Genomic DNA, 24616 nt, shown 5'->3' with positions numbered 1-24616 from the left:
TTAAACCGGCAGATGTATGGTAACAGGAAGAAGACACTCAACACTAATGTGCTGCAACTGATCACACCTCCTGCTGCTTTCCACCCAACGCTCATTATCTCCAACATAAATTCACACATGTTAACAATCCTCCGCAGCCCCGAGTCACAACACACCATCCTAAGAATAATAGCACACATGCCTGAGGTAATGAGTCAAACACCGGCACTTATCCATCTCGTATTTCTTTTCGTAAAAAGAAATTTCTCTCTCTTTTTTTTTTTTTTACACTATTTCCCTCTAAGGGATGAGAACATTTTATTCACCTTTGTGTAGTGAGTCCATAATAAGCAAAACTATTCACCTGAAATTATTCACCTATCCAGCGTGAAAAGCATTAAAAAGCCACCATTAAATTCTTCACCTGTCATAATCCATGAATTCAGGCTCGTATAATGGCGCTGACACAGAGGGAAGTTTGTTCTTTTGTCAGCCCGTTTTCAGAGGCTTGCTGTTTGATTGCAGAGATCAAGTGCACACGAGGTGACACAGAGTCAGATCAGAGGACTGCGAGGTGGAGGTGTCAGGAGGTGTTAACAACAGGATGCTGCACATCAGAACTGGCTCTTTCTTGCGCATAACGCATAAATAAACTAAAAAAAAGTTCTACTTTTTCCAACCATACCGAATTCTTGCTATATGCGATAATAGGGTTTTTATTTCAAAAAGGGGCACACGTGTATGCAGGCAAACCTGTGATTAATGTGACGCTCCCATCGTCCTGCTGACATCCTGCAGATATTTATGATATAGCACGGCATACATTCACTGTATAATAATCTCTTTTCCAGTGCCCCCCTTCACAGGACGAGACATTTTTCAAGTGCAGCATGCATGCAGCTATAACAATTTATCATCACTGCCTGATAAGAATCCACCACCAGCCACCGGTGTGTGCTCATTTATATTCCGCCACACTGTCAGTCAGGGGAGAGGAGAGGAGAGGAGAGGAGAGGAGAGGAGAGGAGGCGAGGCAGCTTACCACAGCAGTGGCCAGGTCAACTCCCAGAGACGTCCAGCTCAGGACCAGTGTCAGCACTCCGAACACCATCATCCTGCGGGGGACACAGAGCAGCGGTGAGGTCAAGGGCCACAGTCTCAGCTTGATAATCATCACATCAAATGCTTATAACGCCTCCGCGCGCAGGGAGCTTGCCAGTTTGGCGTCTGTCCAAATGAAATAACGTTTGGCATTTGCTCAACTCAAACACAGTGATTAATGATTTGCATCGCTCGGTCCTGTTAGCGGGAATGATAGGCATCAACTATCAGGGGAGACGGGGAGCTGACAGCGTTTGAGTTGTTTGATTTAAGCCTGCAGAAAACTGGGAGAAGCTGTGAACGTGACACGCTCACCTTTAAATTTATGTGACAAACACGCTACTTAACTGCCACTTACTTACAGCTGCGACGCAGCGTTAGCATTCAGTCGAGGTTTTTATTTTTTTTTGTCCACGTGTGAATTCACTCTCTTGCAGCGGTTTCAAAATCCAATAATAGAAAAATACCAGATTTTTTAAGCTGCTAAATGCTGCTGTATTAAAGGTACACTCGCCTCATCCTTCCTTTCCAAGTGCATTGACAGACTATTGTAAAAACATGGTGCAAGGTCCAAAATGGTGGCATCTATAGGGCCGACCTAGCTCATGAGTCATGAGGGAGTCTTAAAACCATAAACTTTGTATTTGAATTTGAGTTATTGAGTTACTCTTAGTGCTACTTGGTTGCTGCGTCACTGAATGAAGATGGACAAGGAAAAACGCATTGCAGAAGAATTAAATCGTGGCTGTGCTCCTTAGCGAAGACAGACGCTTCTGGTCATGCCGACGTCGATCTCACTTCTGCAATGCTACGGAAATGCTAGGAATAATGAATAATGAAAATAATAGTAACACAACACAAATAATAATTAAAAAATACATAAATAATAAAAAATAATGTACACAATCAAGTAATTGTACACTTGAAAACGCGAGTGTTCAAGCCGATCGAGCTCTGACGAAAAACTGGTGAGAGAGGAGAGATGAGCTTGAGTTTTCAGCTGTGAATGAGAAACACATTTTCCGTTAAAAGGAAAACTGCAAAATTGCACGCAAGTAAAACAATGTGGAACAAAATCTTATATATAAATCGAAGGAGAAACGATCTCAAAAAAAGCAGTTATTACAGTATGTCAGCGCCTTACACAAATAGAATCTTTTTTGTTTTTCTGCTATTGAAAGGAAATAGTGCGAGGCCTGAGGGACAGGAGTGGTGATCTCACTGGCCCGTCATCAGCAGAAAAGGTTGAGAAGTCATGTGTCTTTCCGTGGGAGTGGATTCTTGCAGCTGCAGCAGTGTGGCGCTCCGAACCTTTGGGGAGAGCGAGCAGCAGAGTGTATCCACTCAAACGGCTGACGTTCGATTACAGGCCCCCCGGGTGGACGGCTGTTCCTGACCCCAAGAGGTCGTAAAAATATGTTTTTATTTTTACAGCGGGGGGGGGCTCCCACCCCTCCCATCCCTGTGATCTCATAGTATCAGGGGATGATGTCAGACTTTTGAAGCAAAAGAGACTGGATTATTTGAGTGTATATGGCACAGGGTCAGAAATAAGCATGGCCATGGGGCAAAATGCCCTTAGAATTTGCATGACGGGGGCTTTTAATGCCCCAGTAAAATAGATGCCTGAGTACAAGCTTGAGTAAAAACCTCCTCCTGTTCCTGCTATCTCTGTCCTTTGTTTGCCAGGGCAGCATTACTGAAATGGACACTCCCGCTGGCCCCATCATCTGCCAAAAACATCACTATTTGTGGTTGGTAGATGGACTAATCGTGACAGCCACTCACCATTTGGAACATATTTTTAATGGATTTTCTTCCTTTGTGTCATTAAAACTGTTATGGGAGAACAGTTGACATTAAATTTCATTTTAAGTGGTATTTAAGGAGTTTTTTTTTTTTAAAAAGTCTTAAATTTGATTCAGGGAACATCGACAGTACTAAAAGAAACAAGATATTTCCAAACATTCTATAAACCTACCCTGGAAATGATCCAAAATGCCCCAGAAGCATTATTTCATAGGGGGAAAAAAAAGTAACCCCTGTATATTGCTGTATTTTGCTCTCATTAAGTAAAATAATCTCCAGAAAATCCAATAAGAGTAAGATTTGACCCCCACCCCCTTACATTATGCCACCAGTGTTTAAATATATTTTGTGTTTGCGTGTCCGGGCCTCGTATGAGCCCGTTGATCTGAACAGCGCTCCCAAAGCTCCATGGCTTATCCCATTCACAGCGTGCCGAGAAGATAGTGAGCCAGTGCCTATATTCATAAGAATTCATAAGCCAACACTTCTTTCTTTTCTCCATTTCTTCCATTTCTAAATTTCCTTAGACCCCTCTACCACATTCTTTCCTCCGCTCTTCATCAGTTTTCTGTCTGTCTCCCGCCCGCCTCATGACACAAAGCCCAAACTCAGTCTTCAAACTACACACATTTCTATGCCTTGTTTTAAACTCTTTTAGTGCCAGCTATTCTGCAGTGGCTCCAAAACAAACGCATGGTTCAGGGTTGTTAAAGTGACCTGAATGCAAATGTCTGAGGTAGAAAAAAGGTCATTTAAAAAAAAAAAAATCATCTCAGTTTTTTGTGAATACTCTTCAAATACTTAATAAGTACGTGTGTCTCGTGTTCTGACTATTTTGAACCGCTTGCTGTGATAGATTGTGCAACACTGGGCAAATAAGGCTGGTGCTCTCTGTCCACCCTCTCAATGCCAGCAGGTCACATTCCATCCAAGCAAGAATATATTCGGTTTCGTGCTCTGCTGGGCAAATAAGGATTTCCTAAGATAAACAGCGGAGCAGCAAATCGAGTATTAACATGATGCACAGCGCACACAGTGAAGGGGCCACGGAGGCCAATGAGCAGGGCAAACGATGCTCACAAATGCACTCAACAAGGATGAGGTCAAGTCGCTGCGAATGAAGTCAGTGTGGGAAGAAGATTTACTCGTCGGCTGGAAGAAATAAACCGGAGCCTCTCTCAGAGACTATTAGCTGCAAACTTCACCTCATTATGCTCTGTTTATGCACGTTGAACACTTCATAAACTTTCTCCCAATTACTGAGATAACACTTCTGTATATCTTAAATGATTTAATGACTCGTCCTAATGAATCAAGCCTGCTGCCTTTTCTCAGCAGTGGCCATGACTACACAGTGTGTGTTCCGTGAGAAGTAACTGATGTGATATCATGTTGGAGTTTTATATCATCTTATCGCACGTATGTGTCTGGAACCTTTCGTATCGCGTCGACACATTAGTAGCGCAGTTATGCGACGGTTTGCGTTATTGGGAAAATTCCAACGGTTTCTGAAAGATGAGAAGTTGCACGTCAACGCTAATGTGTGGTTATTACGGTAATTTCACACGCACTGTTGCAGGAAGCCCACGAATCAGCGTCTTTGTCACCAGAGAGGAGAGAGTTGGAAAAATGTCTACGTTTCCATTTTTTTTGCCTGTTTTTGCACATTGACTCAATGACTCAAACAAATGTTATTTTAAATATGTTCTATAGTGTTCAGATTTCAAATTTAACACACAAAATCTGATGTTCATGTACAACAATACATTTAGATTTTTCTTCATTTTAACCTGTTAATACACTATTTTAACATCCAATCAATCATCACATCACCAGGCCAGAGCTGCCCGCCCTTCAGGACATTTACAGCCAGCACTGCAGGAGGAAGAATCCTCTCTGACTCCAGTCATTCCAGTTATGGACTTTTCATGAGCCTATATCCTTTAAACTGCTGATTCCCCACCACCAGTTTGCACTTATGCTTACTATTAAATTGAATTTATAATCGAGAAATAAACATGTAATTAATCACACCACATTATGAGCATTTAGCGTAAATCAGGTGTCATTGTGTTTCACAGAGTCGTCGCTGCCTTGGTGGGATAATGTCATGACCGGTAGACTTTGAATTGGTATCTTTTTTATTTCCCCTGTTTTCAAGCTGAATACACTCTCATGCCTACGTTACCAGTATTCAGAGCTGCACCAAGCGGAGATGTGGTCGCTAAACTCTGCCATTTCCTCGGGCATTCAGAGTGTTAATGACTTGGTACTTTGGAAATGTAAGGTTACAGCACTGGTTTTCCCTTTCAAACTGTTTTATCGCTTTCCACACACAGTGTCTTTTACTACCTCCTCCAGGCAGGATATTTGTTGATTCCCCTCATTAATAGTTTGATTTAATGTTATTGTAACTCAGGCAAATCTCACCGTTTTTGTACTGTTCCTTTTGCTGATGGCAGCTCTAATGGTTATACTGCCATCCATCGAAATGGTTTTCTTCCCTCCTTCCCTTCCATCTGCATAAAGCGCACACATGCGTTCCAATCCATAAAGTAAAGCAGAAAATTGGCTTGTGCTGTAGTTACATGGTGGCATTCACCCAACAGTGGCTGTGCTGCTAATCGAGGGTTTGGGATCTCATTTTCTGACACGTTTGCTGCCAAATGGAGGTTCCTCTAGGAAAAATGTAGGTGAGCCGACTGACTACTGATGACAGCAGGGTCTGTGTTCGTCCCTTTCTCTCCCGCAAGTGGGTGGACTTCCTTGTCTCCACTGTGCCTCTGTGTCGTGCTAAAACGTAGCCAGCCTGTTATAAGCACCAAGGAAAAAGTGCCCCTTGAGCGTAATCCACCCCTGAAAGCCTTAAGACCACTTCCATTCCCATGGGAGGACAGGAACTCTTAACACTGACTCTAGCATGGCTCACACCCTAAACTGACTGATTGAGAGAGACAGACCAACCCTCAGCTGGATGAATGAAGGCTTGGGTGGATTTCATGCTTGTTTACAGCAGGGAGTAAAAAAATATCTCATTCCAGCAGAGGCAGATTATGTAACCTACACAGCATACAGAGATAAAATAAAAAGTGGAGGTGCGGCTATTGAATATACAATGTTCATATTTGTGTGTAATGTACATTTTTCACTACAATGAGGTGTTGTTGTGTTTTTTTTTAAATTTACATCAGTCATTTCTTTAAAATGACATGACATATGTTTTTAAATACAGTTGACTCTATTATTTATTTATCTCGTTTTCTTGGCACACTTGGTCAAATCAATAAAACAGTGTTATTATTAAAAGGCCTAAAATGACATTGCTAAATAATTAATTGCATACTATATATAAGGGATACAGTTAGTACTGACCATTCTAAGCTGAAGGCTGCACATTAGGTCCGATATTGAAGGTAATGGACGTCTGAAGCAATTTAAAAACGGGTCAAGTGTTAAGCGGGAATAGATTTCAGGACGCTGTATCGATATCATGAAATGGCTTCGCTGCCATATCTTCACAGCGCTCTCATTCAATTTGTGAGACGGCCGCAGTGAGCTGACCCGACCTAGCACTGGCAATGCTGAAAGGCAAATTGTGAAATATAACAGGGATATTTTACAAAATGTGTATAAAAATTAAAGGCTGGAGAGAAAGAAAAAAGGCAGACAGACAAACAGAAATTTGAGATTACTCTGATGTAATAATCTGGTAATATGGACCTTCATGCAGGATAAAAGAAAACCCCATAAAAATACAAACATGGAACATCCTTACATCTCTATACAAAGAAAAAGCAGCTTGTATTTTTGTAAATAGCTCAGTTTTTTTTGTTTTTTTTTTAAGAGGAACATTTAACTCACGTGGTGAGCAGCCAGCGAGACTGCTTGGCCAGACCCAGACAGGCCAGCAGGCAGATGATCAGGTCCAGGATGAGCAGCAGCAGGTAGGTGAGCCATCTGTAGAGACAGACAAGGACAGGAGAAGACAATGCTGTTGGTCAGTGTATGTTTTTGCTTGTATTTTGGATGTTTTGGTTTTCCAAAAAAAAAAAACTCCATTAAACTCCACCGATTGAGTGACCTGAGGCTAGTGAACTTCAGTAACTTAACATTTAAGCTGACGATAGACCTGAGGTTCACAGACATGACATTAGAGATAGCATCATATCTCTCATTGCCATGGTTACACCAAACAAACATGTACTCAATAAAGCAGACCTATGGGATTGTTGTAGAATGTTTTCCTTAATAAGCAATGCGATGTAATTCATACAATACATAGAATACACAGTGATTTTAAAAATACTGAACGACTGAAGAGAGTTAAATCTTGCTCAGTTGTCGTTGTAGAATCAATTGTGTGTGTGGAAGGGACAGAATTGAGGTGGAATTGCAGAAGCTGATTAATGATTGATGAAACAATTTGAAAATGACACAAAAAAAGGAGAGACTTTTAAAGCTCTTTTGATTTTTGAGAAACCAAGCAGAAGAGAGAAACCACATAATCCTAAACCTCAGTATATGTAAAAAGCACTTCCATTCATTTGGACAGCTGAAGCTGAAGTAACCATAACCAGTTACTGCCTAACCTTAACCTAACCACACTTCAAATCTTAGCCCGAGGTTCTGCCTCATCAGGACCGACAAGGTCAATGTTAATGCCAGAAAAATACACACAGAAACACACACACACACACGGCCTTGTTAAGGTGGTTATTAATGAACAAACGAAAACAAATTATTTATTTATTTTTTAAGCTGTTACTAATAAAAAGATAGTCATCTCATCATTTCCCCCCCGTCACTCCTACATCCACCCCCCTTCATTCCCATCACCGCTCATCTCCTTCTCCTTCCCCATTATTTCTCGATAGCACACATCGTTCACTCGCCATCATTCTGCTTTCTACATCTCCCCATCTCCCATGCCCTCCTCTGTCTTTCCCTTTATTCCTCCTTCTTTCTCTCTCTCTCTCTGTCTCAGTTTCTTTCTCTCCCTTGCCACCAGCTCCTCGCTAATTCTCTTTCAATGCATTTCCCCCTCTTTGTGAGGCTGACATGTGCACGCACCTACAGTATAGGTGGTGAAAACCATCTGGGTTGGTTGGTTATGGTGTTTAACAGCAGCAGTTCTTCAGGATTCTTCTTCCTTTCACACTGTATGACCTGAACGTAATTAAGCTTACAGAGGACAGAGCAGCGGCATTGGGGAAGGGACAGTTACATTAATCCCAGCCATTCAAAATAAGATAGCTTTCATTTTAAAGGTTGATGAGCACAAGTCACATATGACACATATGACATATGATTTAGTTAAAGGGGAATTCCAGTATTTTCTGGGCCTGATGTTTATAAATGTATAAATGGTGTGTATGTGAATAGTACTTATAAAAGGTTTCATAATTGGTTGCCTCGGGCGAGTTATTGCCATAAAAAGTGCTGGTTTTCGCCAATAAATAAATGGCTCAGATTGTTATTGTAAGAGTCTGGCAACATTACCAATGATGTAGGTAAGACTGGTGGGGGACACTGCGCCACTGTGTTATCAGAACAGCACGGAACACCACGGCCAAGAGGATTGTCGGTTCAATCCTGGGATGGGCCGAGGGCAAGGCAAGCAATCCCCCCCATTGCTCCCCGGGCGCAGATAAGTGCAGCCCACAGCTTGTGTGTGTTCACTACTGGTGTGTAATAAGGATGGGTTAAAAGCAGAGGACAAATTCACTCTGTGTGCAAAAAACAACTAAAAATAACTAAACAACTCTCTCGTCTCCTCTGTGACTGACAGCTATGTTTCTGCTTCACTGATGCTCACTGATATTTGGAGAAGAGCAAAAGTCAAAGTGAGTGAATTTGTGAGTGACAAGAGTTAGTTTTCTTTACCTTGTTAACCAGTTTTGGGCCTGTATCTTCCGCCTTCCTCAGAACTGTCACCTGATAAATATAAGCACTATTCCCCATACACACCCACATTTATAAACATAGGGCCCAGGTTGAAAAATACTGGAATTAACCCTAAGCCACAGCTGCGGTGTGCCAATCTTGGGCTTCATTAACACGCTGAAAAAAAGTCTCTTTCCAGCACATCTTTAGTGACAGGGTGAAGATCTTTCAGTGTCAAATTTCCCCATGCGCTGGCAGGCGAAATCCCACTGGTACGATACAGTCACAACAACACTCAATTGAGACAAAGCATCTGTTCGATAAAATGAATTTCGCCTTTTGGGTAAATCGAGACTAAGCAAGCTAATATACTGCTGTCAACACCAGGCACTGAGAAAGAACTTTGACTAAAGATGTAATAAGAACAGAGAGCATATGTTTGCTTTGGGCCACAGTTAAAATTAATGTAGATCAATTCCCGGAATGGAATATACTTGTATGAGGTCTCTGCAGTGTTTATGACTCAGTAAAGTCACAAAGCAAACGCTGAAAAGGAAACAAACTTTCTGGATGAGGACACTGACACAGCAACGCTTTCTGATAAGTCCAATGCAAACACAATGCAAACACAATGCACACACACTGAAAACACAACAAAATGGAGGTTAATTAGTCTGTCTGTCTGCTCTATTAGTGTGGTGCTATGTGCCGGAGTTGTGTTGTGAGGAAAATAGGAAGAGTCACATTACAGATCAATACTGTACAAACACGCGAGCCAGACACTACATAATTAACCACCGGGCAACAAAAGGATGAAAATCAAAAGCAGTCGTGGGTCTGTTTCTGCTCTGCTTAATGATAATGTGACAAGGATAGAAGTTGTTCAGATTCTGTGGCTGCTAATACTTGTTTTGTCTATGCGGTGTGCGTTTTCATGCAGTGACTGCTGATGATTTAATAGAATGCACATGACTTCATCACTTAATTCACTAAATATCACGTTATATATCAGATCCTGAAAGACGGAAAGAAAAATGCAGCTGCGTGTTTGACTGAAAAACGGTTCAGTCGCAGCTGTAGAAAGAGACGTTACATCATAGGTTGAAGCGTAACAGCGTGCATTTATAATAGTGTAATTGTACATTTTGGTATTGCAACTATAATTGGAAAAATATGTGGTTGTCTAGAATATACTTTGGAAATGAATTTCATGCTGTCAGACTAGAAAGGTTTATAGACCAAACAAAGCTGCTGGGCATCTTTTGCTGCTCCGATGAAAGAGACATGCATTCCGCTGTTGCTCACCTGTAATATTCTATGTTTGCTGTTTGATCAGCGATGGTTGCCAGGTCCACTGTAGCCTCCTCCCAGTCAGGCAGACCCAGCATCTGTTTAATCACATTGTCAGCCATCTGCTGCATGAACTGCAGGGTCTGTACATAGTCCCCCCGTGTGGCAAAGATCTCGTCCAGCCTTGCGAGGTGCTGGTGCAGACCAGTCTTCATGCTGCCCATGGTGCCGGTGACCTGTAGGGCACATAGGGGGAGGTTAGATGAAAAAAGCAAATGGGCAGTGCTGCTCATGGGAAAGTGCTTTTTCATCACAGCATCTTTTTAATTTATAATAAGCACCAATATCAACAGATTAGAGCAGCCAAGTGGTTGGTTGGTTGGATGATTGATTGATTGGTTGGTTGGTTGGTAACGAGGGAGGGAGGTAGGTAGGTATGGTTGATTGATTGGTTGATTGATTGGTTAGTTGGTTGGTTGGTTGATTGGTTGGTTGGTATTGATTGATTGGTATGTGGTAGGTTAGAGGTTGATTGATTGAGTGGTTGGTTGGTAACATAACATAACATAACATAACCAAACATAGAAGCAGCTCCACAGCAGGTACATAGACCCGTGTGAACAAAAGAGGTGAGGAAGACACAGCAGATAAAGGAAGTAGCCGTCACACAACAAACATGCATCCAGTTTGACCCTGGCCTTGTGAAATAAAAACTTAAATAATTAAAAATAATAATGTACAAAGTGATCATTAACAGGCAACGTAATAGGCCATTGATTAACTGTAAGGCATATTTGCTGAGATGTTTCCCATTCCTTCAATATTGCAATATTTTTTTCTCTAGTGTTGAGTAACGAACAGAATCTTGTACGTCCTCTGGTGCATTTGGTCAATTCTACACTGAAAAAAAGTTTCCCCCTAGAAAAGTGGCCAAAGGTGAGCTTAGCCAATCAGCAGTGTGTGTGTGTGTAGGCGAGCTGGAACAGTGAGTGTCGGTGAAGAGGTCAATTTTAAAGTACTTGGAATACAGCCCAAACTAGAGGGGCCTGAGGTGAAACAGTGTGCTTTCAGGGTTTGGATTAGAAATGTTGTATTCCACGAGCGCTTCTGTTGTTTGTCTGACTGTCTGACTGTTTTTTTTCCCCCAAAGTGATGCCTCATTAATGAGACAGACAATTTGTCAAACAGTTTCAGCCATGAAATCATACCGCTAATCTGTTCCACAAGGACATGCAATACTGTAAGCACAAACAAACTATAACACATGACTCATTTATTTTGATACATCCGATTTTTTACCTCACCAGCCAAACACCACAGGACCACAACATACAATATGGGAAACAAACATGTCCTGTACAGGCATTTCCTGTGGTTTAATTATTTTGCTTAAAGGGAGAAATTGTTTACAGGGACACGCATGCTGCTATTTGACAATTAAAAGCGGAATAAATGCGCTCATTCAGCTCTGGGTACTTGGCAATCGCAAGAGAGACAACTCATATTGTTGCTGGGTTTGTCAGAGACTGGAGCTGAATGTGGAAGTATTTACTTGGGGAGGGGGTTGTATTCAACATGCAGCCCACACTAAACGGGCCAGTGGAAAGACTGATATAACGGAAAATAAGTTTGTTTGTTTTATAAAAGAAGAGCAAAATCTGACGGAAAATAGTCTTCTTCACCTAAAAAAATATGTTTTCACATATTGATTTTATTGTACCCCTCACTCATCGAAGACAACATTTCCTTCAGCGAGTGACTGACAGATATTCTCACCTTCACAGAATATTTTATGAAGATGTCTTTTTGTTTTCTTGCTGTTAAAGCGACGTGGCAATGCAGAGAAAAGAGACACAAAAGGAATCCAGCTCAAGATGTCTCACTATTACTCTCAGAATAGTGAGACAAAGGCACAAGGACGTTCAGTTTGTGAGTGATTGGGCATTTCTGTTTGAATCAAAACAGATGAACAAGGACAGTCGAAACTATATTTAAATCCCATGTTTAAGTGTAGTTTATGTTTATTTACAGTTTGAATTATGTGTAGAATTTGAAAGCGTGCTTGGCAGAGAAAAGCAATCTAGACAGATAGATTGTTACTTTATTAATCATGCAGATAACTGTTTATTCCACAACTGAGAATTTGGCCCTTCTTCTCACTAAAACCTTTATGTCAGAGGCCCCAAACTCGCGGCCCCCTACTGACCAAACTGGACACTCAGTGGCTCCTAGGTCATTTGATCTTGGGACCCCTGATTTATGTCATCATAAAGAGATTAGATTAGACTTTATTGATCCCACACTGGCAAACGTCACATGTTGCAGCAGTTAAATGACAGAGAATGGAAATGCAACACAATCGAATAGAAATAGAACAAAACAAATGTGATCAACTCACAAAAGGACACATAATGACTTTTATATTATATATTATATATTAGAGGCAGCCGCCGGCATATACACAAGCCATTTGTGCGCTGCAGATTGTTATCGCTTCATTCATACGGACACAGCTTCCGCTTTAGACTCCGAAGATTAAATGACAGATGAGAAATGAAGGCATGTATCTGATCCTCGCCTCCTGTGTGAGGATCTTATCTGAAGCGCTCGGGGAGACAGTCGATCTGGCTAATCTGTCTTTCTTCTCACTGTTTAAGTGATCCACACCGATCAAGACGATATGGTTCCCAGTCCCGGGCACTTTCGTCTTTATCTCAGTCTGATGTTTCGAGGGCATGGAGAGACATACTCGGCTTCACATCCTCACAACAAACAACGTGCGACCGAAAATCTCACTTTTACTAGGGGATATTAATTTCAGCACCCTGGAGGATACACAACAAACAAACAACAAACATAGATAAATGACAAGGGGCCTTTGGCTAAAAGAGAGAATGCTGTCAAATATCAAATGTAGATTCTAGCTGAAGGAAATGTTACGTTCAATGGGCGGCTGTAAAAGTTGTCATTTCCTCTAAAGCCTCTAAACAAAGTTGAGGGCTGGTACAGTTACAAAGTCTCACATCCTTTTCCATGCATTGGGTCAACTGTCAAATAAATGTTAAATCGTTCCCTTAAACCCCCTTTGATCTATTATACTTATATGGGAAACAATTGTACCGCTCTATTTCCTTGATAATATTCCGTTATCAAACTCTTCTTGTTTCTTCTGAGAGTGCATATCTCAAGATCAAGACTGGCCCTAAACTGCTGCCTCACACACTCAAATAAATCCCACTTCCTTCTCTAGGAGTCAGCTGGGGCTGATGCATGAATTCAGAGGAAGCAATTCTCCTTCAAAGATGACTCAACCAGCATCAAACGGAGAGCAGCTGTAAAAGGACAGCAAATGTCACACGCTTAATTGGAGCAAAACAAGCAGCTGGCTGTTCGTGTTGTCGTGTCCTGGACGTTGCGAATGACACACTTAAGAGGAGTGACTTTGGTTTTAAATGACCGTCCAATTCCAAAAAAATGCCACGAAACATACCTGTGCTTAATGTAGCGTTTCACATTATATTTAGTACTTATTCCCTAATGATTTCATAAAGGAGGGCCAATGAGTGCATCTCTTGCAATCAAAGGTTAAGATCCATTGTCTTTGCTTGATATTGGAGATACTTTATTCAATTAAAATTGAATGTGGAAGCAAGAGCGTGAAATGGAAAGTGGGTCAGAAGTGCCTGTGCAGCCCGGTCAACTCAAAAATCAGAACATCTTCACAGCTGGGTAACAAAGCGCAGCTCTTTAATAAAATAGTATTTTCTCCCTCACAGTGTACTATATGCAGGTTTTAAAACAAAGCTACGCAGTCAAGACTCGTCCAAATGAGGCATAAGGAAGAGAGACAGTAATTCTGTGATACACAACCAGGTCAGAAGAGTCCAATAACTCTATCAATGCCTGTTAGTTTTGAACCACTGGCCATGCACCGGTAATTTCCCTCCAACTAAATTCACAAGGTTGTCCATCTAACTTAACAAAAATCAGTTAGTCAGCAAAAGTGTCCATTAGTCATATATAATGCCGATCACAGCCCAAACTGAAAGACCCAAGGACTCGGCAGTCATTAGATTCGGGGGAAAATGCCAATTACCACATTACCAATGGACAAAAACCTGGATTTTGGACCAGTAGGAATCATGTATATTATATTATAGCTGCAGCTGCAGAGGGGGTAATATATGCACCAATTTTACACAATTTAGTAGCATAAAAATGTTACCAAGTTTTGAATCAGCCTGGGGAGATGCAGTCTCTTTTCAATCTTTTGTACACACAAGATCATTCACAAAGCAAACCTGATGAACACAGAGAGAAGTCTGAAACGTTAATTGACTATACTTCTCGTTAAAGTGCTCGCAGTAAGCTTATCCTCATACATTGCATTTGCACTTACAGGCCTAGATTCCTCCAGAAGTTACCTTCTATATGAACAGCTATAGAGATACAATACAGGGACTGTATGGACACAGATGGTCATCAATTAATAAGGACGACTTTTAAACTTACAGGAACACATAAAGCTTTTGAGCCAGCATTCATCCACCCATCTTCTACCACTTTATCCTGAAAATATAAGATTGTGCTCATATTTTCACTCATATTGAACAAGACCCAATGGACCCCAAAGTACTTGAACTCATTTAAGCAGCTCCATTTCTCAGAAACCATTTATTCTCGACGTAAAACAGGGTCAGAGTATGAACGGGAACATGGCACAGAACCGACAAAATGTCAGCTCACATCAGTCGGGCATCTGAAATCCACCTCAGCCTCTGAACTGTTCCCCTTACATCCCATTAAAAAAACAGCTAATAAAGGCCTATTATTTTGGATCATTACTAAAAGCTTTAGAGAATGAAATATGCACGTTAGGAATTATGAAGTGGGCCAACATCCAAAAAACAGCGTTTGAAACGGTGCTCTCTGACTGAGACTGACATTGACTCAGTCCCAATGGCTGCCAAAACCTCTCACGACACCCATATCCAAACAATAAAGTTATTATAAGTGTAGCCAAGCACTTCAAATGTCACATTAGTCTCAGATATAGCAACTGCCTGGCCAGTGTCCAGCTCCAGCATGTTAGAGAGAAATGTCCCCAGAGCACAGGCGCGTTGCATTGTTCACAATCTCACCGAAAAAAGGGCACCATTGCTGCGTCTGCATAACAGTTTGTGTTAGAACAACAACAACAACAAAACACCATAAGCATTTATTCCAGACTGTAACTAATCAAGGTCTCACCAACAGCCGAGAAAAACAAAACTCCCAACTGATAATGAGTTTAACTTCCTGCCTTTCCTCTCCCACAAACCAAGTCTTTAGAAAGCAAACTCACTTCTCAACTCTCTTGGTGTCGGGCTAAAAGGCATTTGTGTGGGCCGAAGGGCAGTGGGGCCTTCACTGTCAATGGTTTCAATGCCATTTCCAATCTCAACTCAATGCCAATCACACTGGCTCACATTGCTCGCTGTCCCTCCCCATCAAAATGCTTTGTCTGCTGGACTCATGGTTGATTAGGTGGGGGGGGGAGAATGGGAACCGTGTGTCGCACACTGGGCTCTTTGTCCTACTAAAGAACTGGACTCCTTAAGAGTCTATAGCTGCTCGCAATGAGCTCACTCATGCACACACGCACGAGGCGAGGGAGCTCACGCGCATGAGGCGCTGAGATAAAGGCCACTGCGTGTCATTATGTCTTAGCGCGAGTTCACACATCTCAGGAGGAGCCTTCACATGAGATCCATGTTCACGACTTTCTCCCATCTTGCTACTATGAAAGTCACTTGGTGTTGTAAAAGATTAATAGGGGCCAAGAAATGAAAATGAAATAGAAAAAAAACACACGTTTGTATGTTCTGCGGTTAATACACGTCACGTGACAAATAATCCCAACTGATGATCTAACGTCAGGAGTCGCAAGTTTGTACATGCTCCCGGTTCGAATCATTTATAAAGCGACGCGGCGGCAGAAAGCGAATGACCTCTCGTCGTTAAAGTCTGAAATGGTCTCCCCCCTATCGCCGGCGTAAGAAAGTCCTAAACGGTTTGCGGTAGTGAGTGTACGGAGACTTCTCTGACTCAGCCTTTATCACTGACACCATCACTGAGTCACTGCGCTGAGTGGCTTACGTTGCGCTACATTAGCGTGCATTAACACAGATGGAGACTTAATCCCTACGCTTCTGCAGCGAGTCACACGGGCTATCCGCCCCCATTATGCCACTACAGGATCACTGCTGGGCCAAACAGCACTGACATGGCAGCATTCATGTTTTTAAATAAATCTCTATATTATTTATACTTATTCAGTATTTTACGGTCGGTCATGGAAAAGCTGATGATACTATTAAAATAAAAGTCGAACCTGGATATTAGTCCTAACCTTAACCTTGTATTCTGACTTTTATGTAACTGCTGAGTGGGTTAAAACAGTGGCTTTACATTGGAGTCAATTGAGAGCCTGGTGCGTTTCTATAAGACACGGAGCGGAACCTTGTGCGTCTATCAGGCAACGCAGAGGGACACTGCGGTATATCAGTCTCATCTTTTAAGGTGATTCGGAAGCAAAGCTTACAAATAAACATTTTAAAACCTTGAGAGAAAACCAAGAATGGGTCTTTGTAGCTCTGATTAAGACTAAATACTGCGCAGTGCCAAACCAAACTGCTCAAACCTCTCACTGGGGAGGGAAGGGAGAGAAAGTGAGAGAGCGAGAGAGAGAGAGAGATGTCTTTTGTGCGGAGAGGCTGTCAATTTCTGTGTAGTGGTAAAAAGCCATAAAAAAAAACCCATTTAAACTGTGCCCCTGAGCTTTCCTCTTCCTTTTCGTGTGTGTGTTTTCTTCTGGTTGGCTATGTCTCTCATCTGTAAACTGTGTTTGTTATGGAAAAGTATGGACTGCATTGAATGAGTCCTCATGGAGACCGAAAACCTTGTCCCGAGGGAGAACAACTGAGGGAGGCTTTAATTTGTGGTCAGGTTATAATTAGGGTTCAACATTAACTGGCTATGGTTAAGGTTAGGGGACAATGGTGTGTTTAGTCTGTCCAAATGAGTGGAAGTCAACACAGCTGTGCAAACCTGTGTATGTGTGAGTGTGTGTCTGTGTGTGTGGGAGTTATTCATCACGTCAGGAGCATGGTCTTTTTTTTTTTTCTTACTCACCAAACTGTCCACACCACCTAGTGTGTGATTGGCGTTGTACATGGAGTAGGTCAACTGATACACGCCATCGTTGGTCTCGCTGTTGCCATAGAAACCCACACCCACTGCGATGCTGCAGAGAGAAGAGAGGCACAGGTGAGCCTGTAATAAAAACGACAGCAGCAAAGCCGGGCTTGTAAAGCCTCTTATGTCCGAGGTGATGTTGACAGGAAACACAACTGTGGGCACGTTTTCTTCACCCAAGAGTCGGGAAAAAACATCCATCCCATAGCATGATTGACTGTGCGTTGAAAACACCAAGTTGTGTTTGTGGTTAAACGAGCATCTTTGAGATGATAGCTCATCCCAAAAACACATTTCCTCAGGTAACAACCAGTCCAGTAACTCCTGTGCTTCGTTTCCATTTTTTTTTGTTCAATGTGATAAAAAGAACTGTGTCACGATAAGTGACTGAAAACGTGTGCAGCAATCTCGTGCACAACCTCAAAACAGAACTTCAGCAGAGCACAGTTTTGGAATAATCATCTCTCAAAGTTGTTTTTTTTTACCAATTCACTCATCCAAAGATTTCATTTGTTCAGCTGCGGCAACAGCACAAACCGACATAAACAACAACTCTCAAGTAGTCTCTCTGAGAGTCGAGTGCTGTCAGCTTGTGCCGCCATTAAGCCATTTCCTCTGCTGTGACAACATAGTGTACAGCACACCCAGGATTTATTAGTGCATATACAGTATAAACAGGTATATCATACATATATTATCTTATACCGTCTGACCTTGAGATGAAAAAAGACCTCTGCTCTTTTTCTTTCTATAAACACTGATATTCAGGGAAATAAGTAGTCACTCATTGTAAGACACCACAGATAAAGCTTGAAAATCTTCATTGACATAAAGAAATTAGCCCAGTTTGGCAATTAATTCCATCTTTATCAAGTACTTCATAAAAAAAAAAATCAGTACACTTTATACATAGATATATGTATATGCTCCATTACTGCAGAGCTGTTGTATAGGATTACTCAGGCTATAGCTCCATCTCACAGTGGCTCCTCAGAACTCACTACATTATCTGATGATCAATGTCAGGGGAGACATAAGACTTAAATAGGACTCATTTCATTCCCGAGAGCTGAGTCAATACAGTATATGGCTATTTGACTTTATTATATTCATTATGAATCAATATTTCATGACCTCGTTAATTCTAAAAAAGGTTTTTACGAGCGCGGGTTTTTGTCCTCGCTTCCAATAAACCATAAAGCGCCATTACGGCTTGCTCAAGAATGTCCCGTAAAAAAAAACATTTGCCCACGGCCTATCAATGTGAGCCGCTTATTATGACCTATAGTCACAATTTATTGTCGGCCGACCTCAAGCAGCCATCGTTATTATGACAAGAGGGAAAAAAAGGGGAGCTGGCATGGACGAATGTGGACGAAAACACTTCCTCTATACTAGTTTGGTTAAATCGAATTATCATTGTCTGTTTAATCGCCGGTGAAGAAGTGAAGATAAGTACGAGTCAGCCTACTTGAGACTTAAAGCAGTCACCTCAGCCCTTAGTGTCCCTCTCAAACGCTCCCTAATGCTCATGATAAGCAGCAAAGAAAGACTGTAAATCCGTGCTCAACAGATTGACAAAACCTGGACGTGTCAGTCAAGGCTGAGGGCAGCGGATCGGAGCCACCCCTCCATTTAGTACAATAAACTGATAAGAGTCTTGTTAGCTGAAGCCCTGCAGGTTAAATTCCCACTCTGTGGCTCATAACATATCCATCAAGAGGAGAAGGCGATGCATCAAAGACAGAGGAGAGACAGCGCAGGCATGAATGAAGTCATCGGTTGGGGAGGACGACAGGAAGTGACAGATACAAACAGAGTGAAAGAGGCAGAGTGACAGTGAGTCAAGCACTTTGGATACAGGGAGACAGACAATTAACAACAAGAAAAGCAGAGAGTGGGACAATGGGACAAACACAGCGAGACATAAAACAACTATTAGAATGTTCCCCCTGTTTTTAACAATAACAACGCTCAAGTATTTCAGGACGTCTGATGAAGGATAAATGGGGGCGACACGGAAGAATGTGCAAAGATAGAGGGAATTTGGCTTCTTCACTCGACTTGTCCTCCCGGGTCGTCTCGGCGCCGCCCTGTGATTGATCGGGTCTAATTCAAAAAGAGAGCGAGAGCGAGAGAATATCGCAGATTTGAGCGCGTGTGCACTGAGCAAGATTCTAAACTGTCACGTTGATAAACGACAAAGTGGATAAAAGGACAGTGAAGGAAATTTCCAAAAAAGCAGACTCCAGGCTGCAGCAGAAAGGAAAAAAAACAAATCGCCTGTGGCTACTTCAAATAGACTCACACACACACAAATCTATATTTTAACATTGCCCTCCCGAGGTCTCAGCTTGGGGCCAACCCCAAAAAACCCTCTTAGTATGCAGCACGCCTGTAAAATGAAACACAAATAGCCCCTTTGAATTTTTCATTCATGCATCTTTGCTTTTGAGAGGCTCCAAAAATGCCAAAACAACAATTTTATGGCTTGAAAGTAAAAACAAAGTTATAAATTGTCAGATAACCTCAAAATGTCAGTGAGGGCTTTATAAGGTAGCATGGTGGTGCAGTGGTTAGCACTGGTGCCTCAAAGCAAAAAAGGGGTTTTTGGGGGGTGTGTGTGTGGGTTTTTCCAGCTTTATCCAATGACGTGCAGTTTATGTTAACTAGATATTATTATTGTTTTTGAGTGAAAGGGATTTTTACATCACTGTAATCATGCGACGGTCTGTGCTATCAGAAAAAAATCCAACCGTCTCTGAAAGCTGCTAAGTTGATTATTCCGGTAATTTCACTCGCACTGTTGCAGGAAGCCGGCGAATCAGCAAAAGACGGACATTTTGAGGCTTAGGTGTTGAAGGGTTAATCTGCCTTATAGTAAATTGTCCATAAATTGCCTGTAACCCTGAAAGGATAAGTGTTTCGGCTAAAGGATGAAGTATCCTGTCCATCTATTTCTCATGTTTTAGAACAATGATCTCCTGTAAAATGGACAAAACAAATGTCCTGCATTTATTTATAAACTAGCAATATAATATCTGCTCTACATTAGGCTACAGTTACTGTATAAACATATCATGCATGCAGAAAAGTTGTGTTGCCACTGGCAACATGATATGTTATGGTACAGTATAATTACATATGTGCCTTACACCATAGGCAGGGCTGCGTCCACATTTGAGTGACGGCTGCTCGAGCTTCGCCAGTGTTAATTAGGACGGACGTCACAGCGTATCAGCTCCAGCCTCCGTCAAACATAATTACAGTGTAGAGCGGCACGACTTTTTAAGGAGAAACGTAAGGGAGAAGGGGACGATGGACCTGACTGAGTGAGGCAAACTGAAAAGGGACTCGGAATAGAAGTGAGACGGTGGAGGAACTGATTAGATTGAGTCCAGTGCAGCAAACAAAACCAACTAAATCGTCTATAGGCTAAGAGAAAACTTTGATTTGATTCCTTCTGGACGCACCGTTCCAAGATTACAAGGACCTTCTTTTCACCTCACCGCAATTACATTTATTCTCTTACAGGCATAACGTGACATAAAAGTGTATTTCCCACAGCTTTGGCAAGAAAACAACCACAAAATGAAGAAGTAAGCCGCAGGGAACAAAAGAGATTGTGAGGTGGTTTTGATCAGCTGTACAGACCGGGGAAAGGGTTAGACCATCTGGAGGAAGCTTGGATTAGAGCTGCTCCTTTTTGTCTTAAGGAACCACTTGAAGTGGTTCAGATTAGAATGGTTTTTCGGGGCACACCCAGCCAGGAGGCCCCTGGGTTGGAACCAGAACTTGGTAGAGGGACTATATATCCCATCTGGCCTGTAAAAACCTCCAGATCCCTACAAGGAGCATGGGAAGTTTGTGGGATATCAACAGTTCCCCGTTTTTGCAACCAGATGCAATCTTGTTATTATCAATTATTATTAACTGAATCTATATTTGGGGACAAAACTATTGCAACCAGCCAGAAGGAACTGACGAATTTAATTTGATCAGTGAAGTAAGCCACATAGAGGACATGAAGTGGAAGACTTTGGCTTTCTTACGTGGTTTCAAATGCAAATTAAACCAAAGAAAAAAAAAGACGCCCAAAAAGACGTTTAAAAGCCGATCCACTACCCCACACTCTCAACCCATTGAAGTCTGAGTCAGCAGCCAACATCTTGAGCCAATCAGACATGTCACAATTCAGCACGACTTGGTGAATAAGCCGCATCCCATCGCTCCCATCGCCGACCTCAGCCGGTCGCCGCTGTAAATTTTTTTCATGTTACGTGTCTGATTTTGCAGCATCCATTTTTAATGTGTGGTGCGCAGCCACTTTACAATTTAAGAAAACGGCATATAAATAATTAAGTGGCATGTAATGAAGACTTGGAGGGAAGAGAAGCCATTTGCATTCCTGACCAGGGGGAAACTTCTCAATGTGTGTGGGCCAGGGCTGAGCGAGGTACGATCAGAGCCTCAGCGTGGCGTTTTAAAAGCTCTAATGATTTGACCAATTTTTGTGACGGGCGTTTATTTTGTTTCTGTTTCATTTGCATTTTTATGAAGCGATTTTGGGGGGGGAGATATTGTACAAGTGTATGACAAAGAAGAAAAGGGTATCCGCAGTTAATCATCAGTGCCATTAAAACTGAGCATCGAGGAGTGTGATTGGTGTGATTATTGACTCAGACTCCACTGCATGGTCTCGGACCAAAATACAGCCTCGACTTATTAGTTCCCTATGAAGCATCCAGAGCTCTAATATCACCGGTAATAGGTTTACTGTGTGTTTCCCACAGGCAGAACCAAATAAAGTGAAGCAGCATTCAGTTGTTCTGCTTCCCGAACACCTGTCTACTGTTTACTGCAGCTTTTTCTTAAATTCTTAAATAATCATCTTATTAATTATTGTCTTTTAAGTGCACTTTGTATTGGCAAATCACACTTTTATCTCTCATGATTTTATGACTATTTTAATGTCAATGCCAACCGTTCTTTATTGATTAATGTCATTTTAATGTCTTGCTTTTGTCCTGTGATGTTCTCAATGTATTTCTATGCCTTAGTAAAGCACTTTGAGTTGAGCTCTGTTTCCACCGGCTCGCCCAGCCACACCTCGCCTCGGCACGGTTCAGTTGTGTTTCCACTAGCATAGTGGCGAGGTTCCAAGCGAGCTGAGTAGGTAAGCGTGACGTCTCCAGACTGCCGGCCACTGACTGGTCAGAGTGCCGTCACAAGAAGAGACGTCACACACAAGGATCAAAGTGAACAGTGCCGACCTGTAGATCAGTTAAAAAGACTTAAAAAATCCTAAAAACGTGGGTTAATCTCCACAAATTACCAGGGAAATGTCAAAAATCTGACTCCGGTACTATATTTGTGATGGAAATGCAACCTGAACCGTGAGAGAGAGAGAGCGAGAGAGAGTGCAGGGTATTGAAGAAATTCACAGCAAATATTGAGTGTGAAATGAAAAGATAATGCTGTCAAAATGGAGGACCATGCTCTTGAAGACAGGACAGGAGAGAATCTCTGTAATCCTTGCCCCTGTAGTTAGAGATCCACTAATACGGTACGTCAGCAGCATGGAGCGGGGTCGACACAGCAGAATATCAGAAAAATGAAAAGTTAGAATAGACGTTGTAGGTTAAGTGCTAAAGGCTACAATACTGACATCATTAACCTTTACTGAAACACGACGTCACTTCACATGGCATCAGTTTTCAGTTCACCACAGAGCATGTGAGACCCAGCAGCATATAGCCCCCAATAGATCACAATGAAATTGCTTCTCTATTAAAATACATTTCTTTGAGCGTGAGGTTCAATAACTAAGCTTCAAAATTCATTATGGATTTTTTTTTTTTGTAACACAAGATCTGTGCTTGAAGGAAAAGGGACAATTTTAATTTTACCCTCTATTAGTAACCTTCAATCTGCCTTTCCATTAAAACAGCAGTTTGCATTATCCATCCAGCAAAAATGATAGGCTTCTAGTGGTAAGGCAAACATTATGGAAATATTACTTTCATGCATGAGAAAATCCATTATGGTATGTGAGCTGTACATAATACCTGTGTTATACTCTCTTCACATTCTTATTAAAACTTTTAAAATGATGTGGTCACATATTGGGAATTTTTATACGCTTGGTTTTCTGCAGATGCGCTGCAAACGACCCCTATAATATTTTGAAACGTACCGATCGCAACACAATGTTTGCGTCTTCTTTTATTGCAGTTTTATCTCCCGATATTCAGGTTCATTGTCAATGCTACCATTTTGTACAGGACAGACAGAGGGAAAAACAAACAAAGCGCATGCAAACATAAGCTAGGACATGAAGGATCAGACTATAAATAAATTAGATTAAGGCACATGGCAGATTAAAGTGGCAATGATGCAGGTGACAGATCTAAAGATGTACAGGTGCACACAGAGCAGTCTGCATAAAGTTGCTGGTGCAAACCCTGACTCCAGGGTTGGTAAAGAGCTCAGCTTATAGGGTAATCATCAAAGACAGGTGTATTGATCAGAGCGTCCTGGTTTAAACCAGTGTAGGATATAATACCTTACACCACTATATGTACAAATATAAAAAGTGTCATTATTTCCATTCATTTTACTACTTTCTACTTTTTAAATTATAGAAAAAAGTGGAAGGTGCGACGGTTGTTACATCAACCATATTAGTGTCAGTCAGTCATCATCTAACCGCTTTATCCTCCACCAGAGGGTCGCGGGGGGTGCTGTGCCAATCTCAGCTACATCGGGCGATAGGCGGGGTACACCCTGGACAGTTCGCCAGTCCATCGCAGGGCCACACACAGCTAGAGACAAACAACCATTCACGCTCACACTCACTCCTATGGTCAATTTAGAGTGTCCAATTTACCTAATCCCCACATTGCATGTTTTTGGACTGTGGGAGGAAGCCGGAGAACCCGGAGAGAACCCACGCACACACGGGGAGAACATGCAAACTCCATGCAGAAAGGCCCTTGTTCCAACCGGGGCTCGAACCCGGGTCTTCTCGCTGCAAGGCGAGAGTGCTAACCACTATACCACCGTGTGGCCCACCATATCAGTGTCTCTAATAAAAAAAAAAGTCTTAGCAGAGGAAGACCAGTGATGGATCTTGTTGCATCATGTATATGCAGAACTACATACAGAAGCTCTGTGTGTTCCCAAAGTGAAGTTTCACTGACAGGAGTGCAGAGCATAAAGCGTGACCATAAACACCTTCAGAATATGAATGGGAAAACAAAGGCTGACAGACACACACACACACACACACACACACACACACACACACACACAGGCC

The 24616-nt window shown here is 41.9% G+C and overlaps 1 protein-coding gene across 2 annotated transcripts in view; it reads right to left on the bottom strand.

Annotated features, from left to right (window-relative positions):
• The window catches only part of ttyh2 (tweety family member 2), a 47921-nt gene that overhangs the window by 9385 nt on the left and 13920 nt on the right, over positions 1-24616 (bottom strand). For both annotated transcript variants that reach the window (XM_044014551.1, XM_044014552.1), the window contains exons 3-6: positions 17236-17347; positions 10078-10298; positions 6751-6846; positions 1022-1094 (exon numbers count right to left, since the gene is read on the bottom strand). In XM_044014551.1, the coding sequence (XP_043870486.1) occupies positions 1022-1094; positions 6751-6846; positions 10078-10298; positions 17236-17347 (502 nt within the window). The remainder of the gene's footprint in view (positions 1-1021; positions 1095-6750; positions 6847-10077; positions 10299-17235; positions 17348-24616) is intronic.

Source organism: Solea senegalensis, linkage group LG18 (genome assembly GCF_019176455.1).
Source record: "Solea senegalensis isolate Sse05_10M linkage group LG18, IFAPA_SoseM_1, whole genome shotgun sequence".
Lineage (NCBI taxonomy): Eukaryota > Metazoa > Chordata > Actinopteri > Pleuronectiformes > Soleidae > Solea > Solea senegalensis.
This window is presented reverse-complemented; position numbering and strand designations above follow the sequence as displayed.